This window comes from Plectrocnemia conspersa, unplaced genomic scaffold (genome assembly GCF_051122295.1).
Source record: "Plectrocnemia conspersa isolate PC_06_02 unplaced genomic scaffold, ASM5112229v1 ptg000014l, whole genome shotgun sequence".
NCBI lineage: Eukaryota > Metazoa > Arthropoda > Insecta > Trichoptera > Polycentropodidae > Plectrocnemia > Plectrocnemia conspersa.
Window position 1 is genome coordinate 4,965,038 of NW_028277178.1, and position 18,552 is coordinate 4,983,589.

Genomic DNA, 18,552 nt, shown 5'->3' on the forward strand with positions numbered 1-18,552 from the left:
TATGAAATAGTTGGAATCGTATAATTTTACTAGCACTTGTCAGATAAATTATGTTTTCACTGATACATACATATTGCAATATAACCACACTGAAATGACATATTTTCAACACTGTTCTTTTAAGATGTTATTAGAGTGATAGAACAAAAAAATCTAGCTTAGAATCAGGGAAGTTATTTATGCTTTTGCTAGGAGGGAGGGGCAAAAGATGGCCATTCAGTGGTGATTTTTTTTATTTAAATTTAATATGCTCTGACATGCATTTTTTACCAAATGCTCTTATCTAAAAGCTATATGTGCTTTAGAATTTTATGCATACGTTTAAATTTAAGTTTGTTTCTATTCCATTAGTGAGCTCAGAAAATGTTATTCGATTGTTAATATTTTAAGGCTATTCTGATTTTGTTAATAAGTATAATAAGGTGATTTAAATATTAATTTTAAAACTTTATCATGGATGACTTGCAATTTAAGAAAAATAGCATTACTGGTGTTAACATAGATATAATTATTTGTTTATATTTTTATTTTCTGAATTCGTATAAAAAATATTTTAGATAATATGCAATTTATAAAAAATAGTGTTGTTGGTGTTAAAATAGGTTTGATTAACTGTTTGTATATTAGAATTTTATTTTTAGTAGTAAGCGCGAACTTTTTATTAAATATCGGTCTGGGGGCCACAATAGCAGTAAGCCATAAATTTCAGTTTTACACAGTAGTGTTTATGTATATAGTTTATTTTGAGGGGAGGTAACGAGTATAATAATAAATTGAGAAGACCCCCTGATTTAACTCGATTCGGTCTCGATATAAACGAAGGATTCGTTTAATAGTTTTTCAACGGCCGCCCCCGTCTCTATTCAAAAGCTCGGCGGCATCCGGGCGCGTGCGTGTTGACGCCGACTGCCGCTAGGCGGCGGCCCAGAGTTTCGCGCCTTTTCCGGAAGCCAAGCCGTCAGCTGGCGCCGCCCGCCCGCAACGCGACGACGTCTTTGCAGCCTCTTCGACAGCTCCGACGCCCTCGTCTCTTCGCTCGATCGTCTCTCGGCTGCTCCCGACGCCCTCGACCGCCCGCACGCGCGCGGACCGCAGCACATGCCCGCGCCGCCATGGGGCAGCCGCCCGCCTCTGTCAACTTCTACATCAGAGACGCCAACGGTGAGCTTCCGAGCCTTCTCCTCCGTCCCCAGAGCCGCCCGGGCTCGTCCCCGACCCCCCGCCGACCGGTCCGTCAGCTGACGTTTGCCGGAGAGGCGGCGCTGCGACGCCCCGAGGCGCCCCCGTCGGACTCCGCTGCCGCCGAAGACCTTCGTCTTCCGCGGCGAACCCTCGCAACCTTCCTAATGCCATATACACCATAAATCCGATATAAACGCAATCTTACACTGTATACACTGCCACGTCGGGAGTTCCTCAACGATTAAATCTCAGCCCGTTCCTATTTTTACTCCTTTCTTCCAGTCTAAAGCTTCCTGGTTTATCGACAAACTAGACTATTCCCCGATAAAGGTTCTAATCGGACTTACAACTCCTTCTACGCCTCTTTCTCTATGACAACATAAATGTACCCTGAAGTAAAAATGAACGAATGCTGAATAGACGTAAATAAAATTGCATAAATATTAACTATAAAGACTTTGCTAAAACGTTTCTTCATCTTGGCTCCAAGGATAATGCATGCGTTGAATAGCTGTTACCATTACTAGATGAAATTACAAACAAAGCTCAAAGTCTTGTGCGTAGTCACACATTAATCATGCTCAGTAGCAACGAATCTACTGTTTTGCCGATGTCATCCACACTGATATTGAAAATGCTTTTGATAAAGTTTTTCATGCTTTAATTCTTAGAAACATAAATTGCTTTAGGTATTTCTTTAATCATACTTTTTAAAACAACTGCAACACAAGTCGTGTACCTTAAAGTACTCCTTAACCCTTTTTTTTGTTGAGTTTGCTACCCCGTTATTATGACAATGGCACGAAACAGTTTTTGAATGAATTTACTTATAATAATGTATAGGAAGAACTGATAATATGTGAAAAATAATGTTTTTTATAAACACATTTCATTGAGGATTGTAGAATAATAAGGTTTATTGCTCTTTATATTGCTCCGTTAATATATTACAATTAAGCTTAAAAAAATGTTCTTCCATGACCTTTTCTAGAACAAGACCTTTTCTAGAACAAGAACAAGGTTGTATACTTGCCCAGAACACCTACTAAGAGTAATCTCGTCCCTTCATTACTTGCCATATTTGTACAGCTACGAGGAAACTCATATAACACTGTAAATATGAATAGACAAACGTTTCTTCTTCTCGTCTCAACAATCTTAGCCCATCCTTGCAAAAATTGACTGACCCACCATGTTGCAGACACGCTGCTCTTCCAGAGATATATGAGAAGTGAATCGCAGATATTGAAATACTGCGTTAAAAATTGTACATTTTATTATATACACTCGTGTCTCTTTATATGTAGTAGATACGTTCCATAGGAAAACACATAAAAAAAGACCTGACGCAGTGTATAAAAATAAAGCATATGTTCCATTATTTTCTAAAACAGCATGAAACTAAATCAATGAATTAAAATATACCGAAAATCGAATTAAAAGCTTTATTAAATTTCAAAAATGCTTCTTCATATTTTTTATAGAAATTTTTCTATAGAAATACTCCTGCAAGAAAATGTGTACTTTTAAAAAGCTTTTCCTTACTCCTTCCGAGGTAACTTAATCTTTAAAAAGAACTAAATTCTTCTTAAAAAAATTCAAGTTTAAACCATTATTTTATAAAATTTCCTAAAGTAACATCAGCAACTTGAAAGGAAACGGTTGTAATATTCGTTTATTCTACGATATCTCTCATAATTTTTTCCCATTCTACTTTGCTTAGGACAGTTCTTTTGTTCCAGCAGCAGCTACTTGTTCACAACAACCTTGAAACAAACAAAAAATTCTATTTCCACGGGTTGCCGCATCCATCTCGAAATAGCAAAACTTTACTTTTAAAATTTTCTTCAGGTCACTACAAGCAGACTGCTGTGCTTATTACCAAATGACAAACAGCTTCATGTCCTGTTGGAACACCAAGCTGCCGAGCCATTTCCTCTGCAATTTTTTGGAATCCTTTATTTTTGAGTTTGAATGTAGTGTTGAACTTAGACAAACCATTTCCTCAAAACCCTAACAAAAAAGTAGTACTATCCATAGTAATTATAATTTTTGAGGACTTAAAATAAGAATCAATTTTTTGATACTCCTTTTTAAATTTCTAAAATGGACCAATATAAAATATTGGAGCAGCAGAGTACTACAAATGTCCATACAGCATTATAAAATCGGTTTTCCCGTTGCAATCTTATGACTCAATCGTATTTAAATATTTATCCATATTCTTGGCTTCGAATTACTTTGGTTGTTTATTTCCTTGCTATTCTTCTGAAAACGAGTATCTTATTCCCATACATTGCTTATCGTAAATATTGAAATTCAACTCCAGCCATTATCAATATTTTTAAAAGCTTTATAAATACCAAACTGTTTACATAATTGCATTAACTGCCTGCCTTAATGTGGTCCTTATGTAATACTTTTAAAATGTACATATTACACATCGATCCATCAGTTAAATAATGGAAGTTGTATTCGGATGAAGGAATATAGTCATATGGCGGATAACCTGGTGAATCAACTTTTCTTCTACCTCTTGCATAAAATTATGAAGAAACTAATCTTCAAAATTTTTTAGCCATCATTGCTTTTTGATTAGATTATATAAAATAACTAGCAACGTTTTTAAATTTTGCTGTAGTAAATCAGAAATGGTTTGATTTTGCAAACTAGAGACTAAAAAAACCTAGCATAGATTTTTCTAGTTTGTATATATACAACCAATCTGTCATTGTTTTCTCTGACATGTAACCCACTGTTACCAAGGTTTAAATAATATTTTATGTAAACTTACTATATAGACATAACCCAAAATAAACCATTTATGTAATTCATTGGGAGTGGTGGGTACGTCAAGGGAAGACGAATGGATTTCTTGCCAATGCAGCTCGGTTCATTTTCAATGACCTAAAATTAAATTAAAATGCTATAATATTCCCTTCTTTGATGTTTCATGTAAAGCCTATTTTGCTGTTCTAATATATTTACTAGATAAGCAACTATTCTCAACCTTGTTTCGTCAATAAAGTAAGCTGCAGAGTTTTCCCTTGCACTTCCAATAACAATTTAATTTTGTCTTTCAACTCAAAGACACGATTCAACAACCAGCCTTATAGCAGTGAAGAAAAAAGGACCTCACAATTGTATTCATGAACAGTACATTCATATTTGAACAATTTTTTAAATAGACGGGTGTTAAGAGTTACAGATTTGATGTAATTCACATTTTTATCAGCGAATCAAATATCATTTACAGAGAAACTGGTAAACATTACTGGCATACTGGTAAATCAAGCGGTGGATTCCCCTCGTGTTATTTTACTTTTTTTCTATGCACCATCTGTACAAACCCCAGACTTTTTTCTACTTTTTCCACTAGTCCTTCAATCTCAAAAAATACGTATTTGTCTTCTTCGTAATAACTTTACTTTTCGCACACCACAAAATAGAAACTTTTCTTTGGTGTCATCTGAATATATACATATATCACAAAAACAAGGAACTAAGAACAATTTCATTAAAAATTTGTTTTTTAATATCTACAGTTAATATTATTTGGCATAGATATTCGTTGCGTCTTTTCTTTACTGGAATCCTAAAGAATTAACCATCTTTGATATGGAATTTAGCAATTTCCAATACTGTCTTCTCTTGCTTAAAACTTTGTGTTTGATCTATTCTATGCTGACGAAAGAACTCCTAATATGTTCTAAATCCTTCGTCTCTAAATGACATAAGGTTTCATAAACTGAGCACTGAGAAGAGCTGATTAACGTGTACAGATAAATGCAGATATTGGTCTGCAATGTCGATTGAATGAGAGTTATAGAACCTCACAGCTATGAAAATCGCTTGACTCTGTTGGTCTTCGATTCCTCGTCTGTTAGTTGAGTCGAATTGGAGACTGTAGCGACTGCTGATGTGACCGACTGTCACATCGCTTATAAAGATTTTTGAGAAAACCTGAATGAATGAGAGTGAAGGGCTAGATTAGAGCCAATTTCATTAGGTAAACATTCAAATCACTAATCCACGACTTCTGTCACATTCAAACTATGATATATACCAGGGGTTTAATGGATTAAAAATTAATTAAGGCTCAATAAGATTACACGAAAAAATATTTATTCCCATTATCAATTTTGGCAAAGGCATCTCTTAAATTTTCCTGTTGTGTTTTACTAAAGGCACAAAATATATTGGAAACAAGTCTTAGAATTTTATATAGTATATCACTCACAGGAATATTCATCAATATATTGCAATAAAAAAATGAGAATCACTTATTGACCCTTTTATTCAAAACAAATAAAAACCTACAAAAAAAATCTTTATTATAGCAAAACCTTGTTGAATAAAATTTTGAAACATTCAGTAGTTTACGTACCATTAGTTATCCTTGTTTTTCTAAGAGCATAGGAACAGGTGTATACTTTTTTATATTATATTATCTTTAGAATTTGCTATGATTCGTTTTCACCTGGAGGTTTATAGCAAATAATTTAATTTTACAAATTAAATAATACACTTTGAAACATGACTAATTGGGAGAATATAGATAGCGGCTATGAAATAGATAAAAGTAGTGATTGGAATGTATTTGTTTTATAGAAAACATTGCTCGATTATAGTGAAAATGATTGCAAACATGAATGATTAAAGAAACATAATTTACAAAAATATTAACAGAACGTCTGAAGAATAGACGATGAATGAGTAGAGCCAAAACGCTTCTTACTAACTATTCGAGAATTTGATAGAAATAAAAATAATATGCTAATAATAAAATTGCCAATATGACTTGGATTATTAGGCAAATTCTTTTATCGTGGGAATTTATCTTTGTTAAATATATTAAAAATAATCTTGATTAGCAAAAATTACACAAGCAATATGTTTGATAATCGATAAATAATTTACAACTGAATCATTAATGATTCAGTTGTAAATTATTAGAGAATGATCTATTACAAATTTCCTAATTCGCAAACTAGACTTTGTAAAATACAGACTGGATTTTAAGATTTAAACTATAGCATTAAAATCTCAACAACAACAAGAAAAATAATAAAATTTTACATAAAAATATATTATATATAATTTCATATGCAAGTTTAATTTACTATCAAAATAAAATTATAAAGAGCCTAAAGGTTTGGCAGATGAGTATTTTCAACAATAAAAATCACCATTGAACTTTCAAACATTTTTGAATGTCAAAATTAAACTTGAAAAAGAAGATCTTTACAAACAAAAATTTTTCACTATTATGGACTTAAAAACAAGAAGTGCATGTAATTTTTCTATATTAAGAAGAAGCCTAATAAAATGGTAACTTATTAATAAGAATTATAATATTTTGTTAATTCTATTATGATACATCCCAATTAGGGTTCTCAATTATTCGAATATATTCGTAATTTTTTTCTCAATTAGTACAAAAAATCAAGTAATTACCTGTAAAATAATAATGATTTTAATTAATGTTTAATTATTTTCGTAATCATTAAAACTTTTATAATTTTAATAATTGTACATAACAATGCTCTACAAATTACTTATCAGTGGGGGGCTTCAAAAGGAAAATGCTTAATTTATTATTACATACTTTTTGATTAGGAACGTCATTTCAGCTTTTTCAAATCACCAGAATAAAGATCAACATTGATTGAATTAATTCAGAAAAATTGATGGATCATTTTAAATACATAATTTTGTTGATTTTATTGTATATACAATAGTTAATAATGTTCGGAACAAATTTGATACATAAAGATTGGATCCGTATCGGTGTTTGTTTCGTGCAGTTTGCATATAAATTAAATAACTATAAATAAATTAACAGCGATCGAATTATTGAACTAATTGAAATAAAATCTTTGCGTCTTGAAAAAACTTCACAAAAAATTACAACGCACACCTGTTTTTAGCATTAAACGATAATACATTTTGGACCTTTCTAACGTTTTGTTTCGTTCAATGAACGAATTCTACGAATTTCGGTCTTAGTAGTTACAGTCGATAAGCATTCTATTAACAAATGTTTTTTGAAGGGGTAAAAGCATTTTTTTGTTGAGAAGAAGCATCTCATTGTCTCGCCTTTTGGAGCGAAACTAGTCACTTGAGTATATTGAGAGAGAAAACGATTGCCTGTGTTGCTCAAATATACAAATTATTTCATTCTATGATATTTTTAAAATTTCATTCGAGATAGTATTTTATGAATGTTTGATCAATTATTCGAATATTTTATTGAAAAGCTTAATCCCAATCTTATGTTGGCCTCCAATTTATTTACCCGAATACACTGCCACATCAGTAGTTCCTCAAGGATCACATTTTGGCCTCTTTATATTTTTACTTTTCATTAATGATGTCAAAAATCCATTTTAAATTTTAAACATAAAACATTCACGAATAGTGTCATTCTAATACAAATCCCACAGATAAACACAGCAGCTTATCTTTTGATACATATTCCAATGTTTCGCAAACATTTAAAAATGTTTTTGTGCTATCAAAAAACGTATCAACTATTAGCATGATTAATCTCCTATAAAATTTATTAAATACCAGAATTTGATGTCAAAAATTTCAAGGCCAAGTGTAGGAAACGCCTATCGACTTTTTTAGATTCTCCTTTTGCATTTACTGAAACTATTACTGCTATTTATAACATCTTCTTTTTTATTGTCGACTATGTACTTGGATACATTCTGACACATAACCTCGAAAATCATTTTAGTTATGAATATTTTTGCCTAATCATTATTACAATTTTATTACTGATTCTATCAAAAACATAAAGAAATAATAGGTATTCATAATATAAACAAAATTTGTAATACAACAATCAATAGATATCTATTTTTTTAGTAGTTTTGGTGTTTTTAAAAAAATTCACAAAGTTACGAAAAAACTCACTAGGGGATGTGTAAACATGTTTTTTTATAGATTCAATATTCTAAAGGTTAAACTCCTTTGTGTTGCGTTTATTAATACATTGCAAGACATTGTCATATGTCCTCTTGTTTCATGTACGTAGTTTATATTTAGAAAATACAGTTGTACCTAGATACAAACTCAGATAATGTTAAGTATTAACGAGTGTAGATAATTTATTAAATAGTTAATTTAAAAATAGATGTTACCAATTAAAACCAAATAATGAATAGATTATATGCCGATTTTTATGACTTGATAAAAATTCTGTTTAATCTATTCGGATACACTTTACAATCTGTTCAATTTAAAATAATATAAAAAAACTTATCTCAATCAAGATAAAGATGTGTATAATATATTATCATTGTATTTCATAGTGTAAAAAACACTCCTATTAATTTATTTTGTTTTTTTTTTACAGGACAACCTCAAATGGTAAAAGTAGTACAAACCCGACAATCAATTGCTCAAATTCATTTTCCGTCCAGTGCCGTAAAATCATTATATAGCAAAGCGCCCACGTCAGAGGTATGAAATTGTTTATTTATTCAAATTAACATTAATACTATTTTTGCACTATCTACCAAATCTTCTATTTAATTAAATTAATATCAATACTATTTTATAATTCCATAGGGTAACGCTTCAAAGTCCGTGACAGTGACCGGGATAAAAAACCCAAGTACGATTTTTTTTGTTACAAATATATTCAATAAATTTTAACCTTATGTTTATTTTAAAGAGTTTGTTCAAGTGCCCGCTGAGAGTATCGGCCAGTATCAAAAGAGCAGTGCTGATAGTTCAGTTCAATCTGCAGTGACTGTGAAAAAAGTTTGTTTATCTCGCAGCTTTATATGCACTTTTAATGTTGTATGTTATATTATTTTTTTTAATGCAGGTACAAACAACTAGCAATCCGGAGGTAGCGAAACTTATTCGGACAGTGCCGACACTAATGCAACAAATACCGAAACCGCCTACGGCGACCATAAAACAAGAAGAAGATAACGCCTTTTTAAATAACACTATCTTAGGATATGGATGCAGAAAACGTAAAGACTCTGAAATTCGAGTTGATTAGTGAGTATAAATTTTATGTATCATACTGAGGTCACTGATATTTTATTGTCGACGAGTCTCATTAAATTATATCACCACTTTGAATAGCTTCATTTGTGAAAATGTATACATATTAGAAGAAGCAAGGTCGGCTGTATAGGGTGGATGAGTGTAGAATGAATAGCAGCTATTTATATTTAACATTCATGTAGTAATGCTTTTCTGGGTGCAGATTTTTTTCATGAAAATATAATTTTATTTCTATTTTGTAAAATTACTATAAGCTATGAAAAAAGGTATCGTTATAAATTCCAGATTTTTTGATAGAGGTAAAACATGACAACCATAGATTTATATAATAGGTAATTTTTCAAGTTTTAATATTTTTTGATTTAACTATAATTTGAGATTTATTTTTATTGTTATTTATTGTACGTTGCCAAGTATAAAATACACCTGTATTTTTAGGCAATTGGCAGTTTTACGAGAAGTGCGTATGCTAACTTAATATAAAAAATTTTCAACTAGTGTCAGCAAAAATTGTCTGTCACAATTTTTATAAATTCGTTGATCTTTCCTGTAATTGAATGACACATGTGACGCATATTTGCGTCAACGGCTCCCAATAATAGTTTTACACGGAGCTTTTTTTCCATGTAACTGGCACTTCTTTACGGTATTTTTAATATTTCAAAAGCAATTATTTTAATTTCTTTAATTTTTAGTGTAAAAGTTTAATCCCAAGTTTAAAAATGAAAGAAAATTTCAGTTATTTCTCAATCGCTGGTGCCACTAAAAAAAGTCCAAAACAATAACAGAAACAAGGTCAGAAAATATAAAAATATTTTCTGAATCTCTTGCGTCATTTTAAGGATGAAGCGATGAATGATCCTACAATAGATAAAATAATAACTATATTTACGATATTTAGAGAAAAAATAACATGCAGCCTTTTTATTGGATATGTAACTGTACATTGCGATTCAAAAAATAAATGCACTAGTTTTAAAGAAAGAAAACAGACTGACGTTTTTTCAGCCTTTTCCAGGGGGGGCAAAAGTTGGTCAGCTAGTGATATTTTTTTTATTATTATTTAATTTCATTAATATTTATAGTATTTCATTAAATGACATGCATTTTTCCGGTCAAATTCAAAAGGGTGGCAAATGTCCCTACCTGCATTCCCCCCCCCCCCTAAATGACTTCCCTGTTTAAAATCCACATCAAAAGCAATAAAATCGTACCATAAGACTCTATAAAAAAATATTACGACTCATGATAAATGAAAAACGATGAAGCATATCTTAACCAAATTTTGACCAATAGGAGACCACAAAAAACAATTATCCCTTCTCAGAAGCAAAAGCAATAAAAGAATTTTTGTCTTCTGAGAAGTGATAATTGTTTTCGCACAATCCTATTGACAAAAATTCGGGTTCAGTATACTTTGACCAATGCTCTCATATCAGAAATTCGAAATAATATCTTTTTTGGTTAATTTGTGTAGGTTAGGTTTGGGTTTGAACAGAAAATTTACGTTTCGCAACTTTCAAATTGAGTATCAGATACATCTTAAAACAGCATATATTTTCACTAGTGCCTATCAATTAAATTATATTTTTGCTAGTAAAAATATATATCTACTAGTGAAAATGTATTCGGACTTCAGTAGTGAAAATATAACTTCACTGAAAAATACTACCACTTATATTTGCATGTAAATAAATAATGATAAGTGTATATATTACTACGTATGGAAAAGTGTAAGGCATATAATTTCACCAGCACCTGCCAGATAAATTATATTTTTACTGGTAAAAATATATATTTACCGGTGAAAATGTACATGATTTTTCTGAAATGACATATTTTTAAAAATATTTTCGGGATAGATTCGAGACTTCTTTTTTTTAGATTTTCTTTGAGGGATAACTTGAGAATTTCTGGTTTGGAATCAGGGATGTCATTTTTGCTTTTTTCAGGAAAAGAGGGGTAAAAGTTGGCCAGTCAGCGATCGTTTTTTTTTTTTAATATTGTTATTTCATTAAATGCCATGCATTTTGCTGGCCGAATTCATGGAGGGAGCAAATGACATCCCTGATATTTATAAATATGCTGCAACTGCTGTACATTTCACGAAAGAAATGATTATATACATTCTTGAAAAGACATCCTGAAAAAATATTGCGTTTGATAAAGGCTCTGAATTCTATTCCCATTTTTTCAAGTGAACGCAAGTTTTCGCATTTGAATATAATTATTACCCCAATAAGAGCTTTATTTAATACCAATATAGTTTCGGCACCTTTCTTCGTCAAACTAGCGGATCACCTTTGCCACTTTTCGATTTGTATTTAACTTTTAATATGACATGTCTATAGTAAAGAAAAAGTCATAATGTATTTTGTTTAATTTTTTAGACGTTTCGTGCCTTAGGAAAAGTTGCTTTAAATTTAATTTAAATGATACTTGAATATAATTTTCTTTAGTAAAAAGCTTGAAATGATTTCCGGCGTCCGTTTTGTTTAAAAAAACCCTGGTTTACAATATGGCATATTAAAATCATCAACTTGTGAAGTGTTAAATAACTTATGTATTCTACACCTGTATTCGTTTTAGTATTGTGTTTTAAATCTAAAACAAAAATTTGATTCTGCATAGAAAACTGCACACAAAAATTTTAATCAATATACGACTGCTTAAATATTTTTTATCTTAATTTATTAAACAAAAGAGTTAAAAAAGAATATATGTAATCCCCATGACACTCAATACAAGCTTTGCAGTTTAAAAAGTACATGGATACAGCAAATAATCTTTCGATTGAGTGTGCAGCTACTATTTTATCGTCTGTTGCATCTCTCTGTCAAACCTGAACCTCTTTCCACCCATCGTCTCTTTAAGCGATCCAAAAATATGAAAATCACTGGCAGCTGAATTTTTGTGAGATCAGCATATGTTATACTGGTAAATATTTTCTCTAGACGATGAGTTCTCTAAAATTACTCTTTGTTCCTGTCGATAGAGTTTGCTTAATCTTTCCTTCAAATGGTTGTGTGTAGAATTTCTAAGGCTTCGAACTGATAATTTTTTTAATTCGGTTTTCGTTCCGTTTCAATTAAAAAAACATATTGATTCGGTTCCAGAAAAAATAACGTTTATTTCGTTTTTTGTTTCAGCTCAGAATAATTATTTTTTTAAATATTTTTAATTGCTTTAAAAATTTATTTTCTACCATAATTTAGAACATTTTATTACTTTTTTTGTAATAAGCATATTACATGAATTGATTCAATAATATAATCTATTAAACAAAACAAATTCGTAGTTACCTCTACTTTTTAAAATATCTTTCAATGTATTGTATTTTCATTCAAACAATTTCTATTGTCTCGTAAAATAAACTTTGATCCAGAGGAGGCCCTTCAACACCAACTTGTGTTGCTGGAGATTATAAAACCACTATCGCAAATTTTTATAAATGAGGATACGTATTTTTATTTTCCTCCCAAAATTCTAAAATATGTTTTTTTCTGTCTAATCTTTGTACACGGTTATAGTTAATGTCCACATCTGCAGAAATAGGGAATCAATGTATCTCGATTGCCAGCTCTTTACTTCTTAAAAAAACTTTTTAATCGGACGTTTTACTATATGATTATGTTTTTTCCTTTGTGATTGAATTTGATTTCTCCAAAAATTGTAATATGTTTTATATATTTTTTAAATGTTTGCACTTTTTGACTGCATATTTGAACATGTACCGAACCTAAATAAACCGATATTTTTTTCGGTTTTTGTTCCGACAAAAATAAATTCGAAGCCCTGGAAATTTCTTTACTTAGTGAAAAGTTATTCCATTCATTGCTCACACTAAGTTTTCAGCCAGTAGTGCCCACAGTCTTATCTTCAGTAACAATTATTCATAAACAGACATCAATACATCGTTCTTTCAATTCTTCCATCTTGCGCTTTGTGGATCAGCAGAGTATCATGGACGATGTAGTGTACTAATCCATAACTTATTTCACTTTGCTTTCTCTGATATTACAACTTGGTATACCTGACCTAGTTGAGAACTCACTCCGTTTTGTAACTTTCTAGTCCACTAGTACACTTGCCGATGTGACAGACATGCATCACTTAAATTTCATTGGGTTAAAATTTTTCAATACTCCAAAAACGAATGGTTACAATGATCGTCGTTAACGTCATGATTCACGAAAGCTGAATGAATTCGGGAACTTATCACTATGTTAGTGCGTCATTGGAATGAAAATTTTTTTTTAATATATTATATTTGATTGTTGTGTAGCACGAACCGATGAATGAATGCAAGCCAAAGTGCTAACAAAAGCGGGAAACTAAATTCATACACAATCTCTATTCTTTTGTTATTTAAGTTTAAAACTTTGAAATAATATTTTCAGTTCATCTAAAAGAAGAAAAATCGTGGAAAAGGTAGGGAAGGGCCTACGCCACTTTTCAATGAAAGTGTGCGAAAAAGTTAGGAAAAAGGGCTTCACTTCATACAACGAAGTAGCCGACGAGCTGGTGGCGGAGTTCACACAGAGCCTGAACGCCTGCTCAGATAATCAGGTAAGTCATTGATCACAATTATAATAATACTATATACAATATCAAAAACCAAACTTACACAGCACTACGATCAAAAGAACATAAGAAGGAGGGTCTATGACGCGCTCAACGTGCTCATGGCCATGAACATCATATCCAAAGAGAAGAAGGAGATTCGTTGGATCGGACTGCCCACGAACTCTGTACAAGAGTGCACTTCGTTAGAAGCTGAAAAATCGTTGAGATTGGAACGCATCCAACAGAAGACGCAACAATTGCACGATCTTATTTTAAAAGTAATTTTATTTCGTTGACTTCAAGTACATATATCTTCGAAGCGCACGATTATTGATCGATTGCGTTGTTTTGCAGCAAATATCATTCAAATGCTTAGTCGAACGAAACAAAGAAGCCGAGAGCAAAGGCATCATTCCGTCTCCCACGTCTACGATCCAGTTGCCGTTCATCGTGATAAACACAAACAAGAGGACACTCGTAGACTGTAGTATTTCCAATGACAAGTGAGTGAACGTTTCCAGTGATAACAGTGAATTTATGTTTGATAATAAATAATGGTTTATGTACTTTCAGACGGGAGTATGTTTTTCGCTTTAATGAAAAGTTTCAAATACAAGACGATATTGATATATTAAAACGAATGGGTTTACTTTTAGGTACATATTTAATTAAACAGTAGGATTGTTTCATATAAAGTCGTTCATTTTAAAAGCTAATGTCATTGAATATTTTATATCAATATAAAATAACATAAGACATTGCAATTTTTGCCTCAGTTTAATCACTATCTTGATTGCATCCAGATGTGAAATTTTTACACCGAAGAAAATTCATTGCATGTATTCAAACAGTTCTTCGGTGATTAGAGCAAAAGATGGTTTGTTTCTAAGAAATTTTATAAATCATCTTTTGAATTAATTTTGTATGGCAGAAAAATTAAATTAAATAAGAATTCAACAGCATGGTGAGCTATAAATAGCAACCTGATTATTTACAATGTCTTAGTATAGTCCATTTTAGACTTCATATGAAACAACCTAATAATTTTAAATTATCATTGTATGCTATATTAATTATAATGTATTGTTCTTAATTGCAGGACTTGATAAAGGAAATTGCATGGAAGATGACCTCCAATTGGCCAGGAGCATGGTTCCTAAATCATTAGAATGCTATGTTAATCGTACGTTTTGCAATTTAATATTCCTATTAATGGATAAGAGAGATTCAAAGCAAAGTTATAAATGCCAAAATATACGGAACGGTCCACAAAAAAAATATTTTACATAAAAAATACTAGAGAAAGCTCACGTTATATGTATGAATTTATAGTATAGCATTATTATAATGGGTGCAACTTGCGTTTGAGAAATGTAGGCCATTTAATAAACTTGGTATTAATGCTAAAGAAAAAAATTTTGAACAAATTTATTTACTGTGGTGTTAAATGTATGCTAATGTTATATCCAGTTCTAAGATTTTATTAATGGGCCCCTCATTTTATTGTGAAAAATTATAAAACACTATAATAATTACACACAAATATTTTATGCATATAAGATTATTCATTAATATTACATTTGCCTTACTGTGATGTACACTGAGTGTACATAACATATTGGGTTAGAAACTAGAGGTTATGAAAACAGGTGTAAACTCCCGCTACTGTTTCTACTTACGCCGACCTCTAGAGGGTAGCAGTCAACAGTTTTTGCAAATGTATTATATATACCCATATATTTTATGACCCTTCAAAAATATTATTTTATATTTTGGTCTCTTATGGTTTATTATCCATGATGAATCCTTTTTGTTTTTCCGTCTCTTCTATATTTTGACCATATTGGTAGTTCAGTACTAACCTTTGTGATGTTGCGTTATTCATATTGTGTGTACATTTATTCAAGTGATTATTTCTTCAAACGAATAATTCAGCGTTTTCGTGTTTTTATAATGTACATATGTGCTTAGTGATTCTTTAAATTTAAACATCGTATTATGCCCTTAAAAAATTGATATTGACATCATTGCTAGAAATATTTGGTTTCCAATCATTTCTGTTTTGTTATTGTTGGCACAATGTTTTAAATTTTCCTTATAAATTATTTTTCTAATATTTTCATTGTTAATTTTTTTAGAAATGGGTAAGGGTGACAATCTAAATATTGAAGAACAATTATCAAATATAAAAAGTGAAAATTACGACTACGGCGAGGGCAGCACCAACGGCGAGGAGGAAATGGAGGATGAGTACTCGCCGATGATGTTCTCTGAGGGCGAGGAAGACGACCCAGACAGCTGCAGCGATGTGGACGTCAATTGAAACCGACCGTGTCATCATTGCACATCGTAACTATTGGACAACGACTCCATCGAGCACCTGGATTTATTATTATTATAAATTTACCAAATTGGCTATGTTTGTGCCATTGTATTGTCGACGACGTCTTTATTACATATACGTATATGTAATAAACACTTGTGTTCACTTATAATTTTATATATTTGCTATATTATATATGTATAAATACATATACATACGTCGAAATACAACAATGGAGACGAATCGCTTTGAACTGTATATGTATATATACGTGTATATGTGTAAATGTAAATATTTACGCCATTTGTAAATTTGTGTGTAAAATTTGTCATTTTTATAAGCATGTTCCGTACGAGTCGGTGGTTTAAATGTATCGTTTCTTTAGTTTATAGCGGGGATGGCCGGACACCTTTGACTGTGTTTTTTACAAAGACGAATAAGTGATTCTGCTTGACTAGTGCAATCGATCGCCTCTAGATTTTAAGTGCCCGTTTTGTGTCCTTAGGTGAATGTTGTTTTTATTTTAATTTGACTGTTTATACGACTACTTATTATCAATCACTCAATCGCACGTATTACCATTGACAACGTTTATCGGCAACGTTTCGCCATCCCTGATTTATAGGGAACATTATATTATTATGTAGTTAAACTTGTGACAAACGAGTACCATGTTATTTTTATATAACTTTAAGTTTGGTGTATGTGCGTGTGTGTGCGTACACATTAATGTTTTTTAATTAAGTGTCCACCCCCTACCTACCCCACAAAATGTTGCGATTCTAATTTTAATTTTGTTCTTTGTATTATTCTTATATTTATAATTTAATCGGAATATATTTCTTTAGCATGTGTATGAATATATCGGAAATTTTATTCATTGCAAGAGGTATATAATGAAATTGCTACGATAATTTCTTATAAATTTTATTTAGGATTTAAAATTACATTTTAAAAAATATGGAGTGCATATTATCTCAGGGTTGTTATACTGTAAAATATACAATATTTTGTTACGAATGTTTTGAATATTTTGCATACTTGTATATGTGAACCCTGAATAAATACATCCAGCATGAATTATTTTTTAATGCAAATCACCCTCGAAATCTGAACATGATAATAGTATATTGCTGTAAACACATTAAACATATATATAATCAATGTGACATAGACCAATGCTCGCCAGCCGGTGGTCTCTGGACCACTGATAGTCCGCAAAAGAATTTTAGTGGTTTGGAATTTTTTTAATATGTTGACAATTTTCATGTTTATTTAAATGTTTTAACACTACATACTGCGCCCGCCATGTTTACGTGTGTTAAGTGATTTTTTAAATTTAAACGTCATAGTAATGTTAATAATAGTGAAACAGACTCGTTCACTCCTTTGAGAAATCTCCCGCGTGTCATAACCTTTGAGAGTGATTGTCAAGATACAGAAGAAGAGGTCATTGTCACCCAGACAAAATGAGCAATTCGAAGGACTATCAGGAATTTATACTAACAATTTCAGTGTTGCAGGATTTGCTGAAAAATGTATTAAGGACGATTTGATATTTTTTAATTTGTTAAGAAACAAATAGATACTACACGCAGAATTGCCATTAATATAAACTGGACAATAAATCTAAAAAGTAAGTGAATGTGACAATTACTGAATTAAAAAAATGGTTCACATTGGTGATTATTATGGGGATTGTAAGAAAAGACAATATATCATTATTGGTCTACAAATCCATTAATTGAGATTCCTATATTCTCTAAAACAATGCATGTGACATTTTTCCAAATTCTGCGAAATTTACATTTTTCAAACAACCTCAATGTTCCTAACAACACAAATCGCCTCTTCAAAATTCAGGATATAATCGATTATTTCTCTGAGAAATTTAAAGAGTTGTATACCCCTCAACAAAATATTTCCCTAGATGAAGGAATGATACTAAATTTTGGATTGAAGATAAATAACCATTAGAACCAGAAGATGAAACGGCTGTTGTACCTTCTATGTCTTCAGCCGCATCAACATCTGGAACTAATGCACGTACATCTTTGCAAAGGCTGTCGGGAAGCATAAAGCAACATCAGATTGTAAGGATATGTCCAACAAACCAAGGTGTGCAAAGTTTGTGCAGCACACAAAATTCGCAGAAACGATTTATATGTGAAAGGAATGCAAAGTTCAATTGCACATTGATGAATGCTTTACTAATTACCATTTAAAAAAAATATGTGAACATGATTGAATTTTTTGTACAGATATCAATTATTAACAAAAATTAAACTTATTTTATAAAAACATCTTTGACACAATATAATATGAAGTTTTTTTTTTCATTTTACATTTTGCAATATGTTTTATATTTATCAACATCAATAATTAAATGTTCATCAAAATAAGCTATTTCACCATATTTATAAAACAATTCTTATTGCTTATTGCTA

General features: G+C 31.2%; 1 protein-coding gene and 1 long non-coding RNA gene across 4 annotated transcripts; one reads left to right on the forward strand and one right to left on the reverse strand.

Moving 5' to 3' along the window:
- The first annotated feature begins 934 nt into the window (after positions 1 to 934).
- Positions 935 to 17,185, forward strand: Dp (transcription factor Dp). Of its 3 annotated transcripts, none has more exons than XM_088203373.1 (11): positions 935 to 1,161; positions 8,549 to 8,655; positions 8,764 to 8,809; positions 8,870 to 8,958; positions 9,026 to 9,207; positions 13,617 to 13,785; positions 13,848 to 14,060; positions 14,137 to 14,285; positions 14,356 to 14,438; positions 14,882 to 14,965; positions 15,921 to 17,185. In XM_088203373.1, the coding sequence occupies exons 1-11, from the start codon at positions 1,113 to 1,115 to the stop codon at positions 16,103 to 16,105; spliced, it is 1,356 nt and encodes a 451-aa protein (XP_088059499.1). In that variant the 5' UTR covers positions 935 to 1,112; the 3' UTR covers positions 16,106 to 17,185. The 3 variants fall into 3 exon arrangements, with proteins under 3 accessions (XP_088059499.1, XP_088059501.1, XP_088059500.1); XM_088203375.1 differs by having other exon boundaries at positions 13,863 to 14,060; XM_088203374.1 differs by having other exon boundaries at positions 8,882 to 8,958.
- Positions 4,328 to 6,255, reverse strand: LOC148226025 (uncharacterized). Its single transcript, XR_015812199.1, has 2 exons — positions 5,229 to 6,255; positions 4,328 to 5,167 (listed from the first exon to the last, which is right to left on the reverse strand). It is a non-coding gene; the product is annotated as an uncharacterized LOC148226025 (long non-coding RNA).
- Positions 17,186 to 18,552: the final 1,367 nt, after the last annotated feature.

Coding starts and splice junctions, on each gene's coding strand:
- Dp (XM_088203373.1), top strand. CDS start 1,113: ATGGGGCAGCCGCCCGCCTCTGTCAACTTCTACATCAGAGACGCCAAC. Junction 1,162..8,548: donor CTACATCAGAGACGCCAACG/GTGAGCTTCCGA, acceptor TTTTTTTTACAG/GACAACCTCAAATGGTAAAA. Junction 14,286..14,355: donor TGTAGTATTTCCAATGACAA/GTGAGTGAACGT, acceptor ATGTACTTTCAG/ACGGGAGTATGTTTTTCGCT.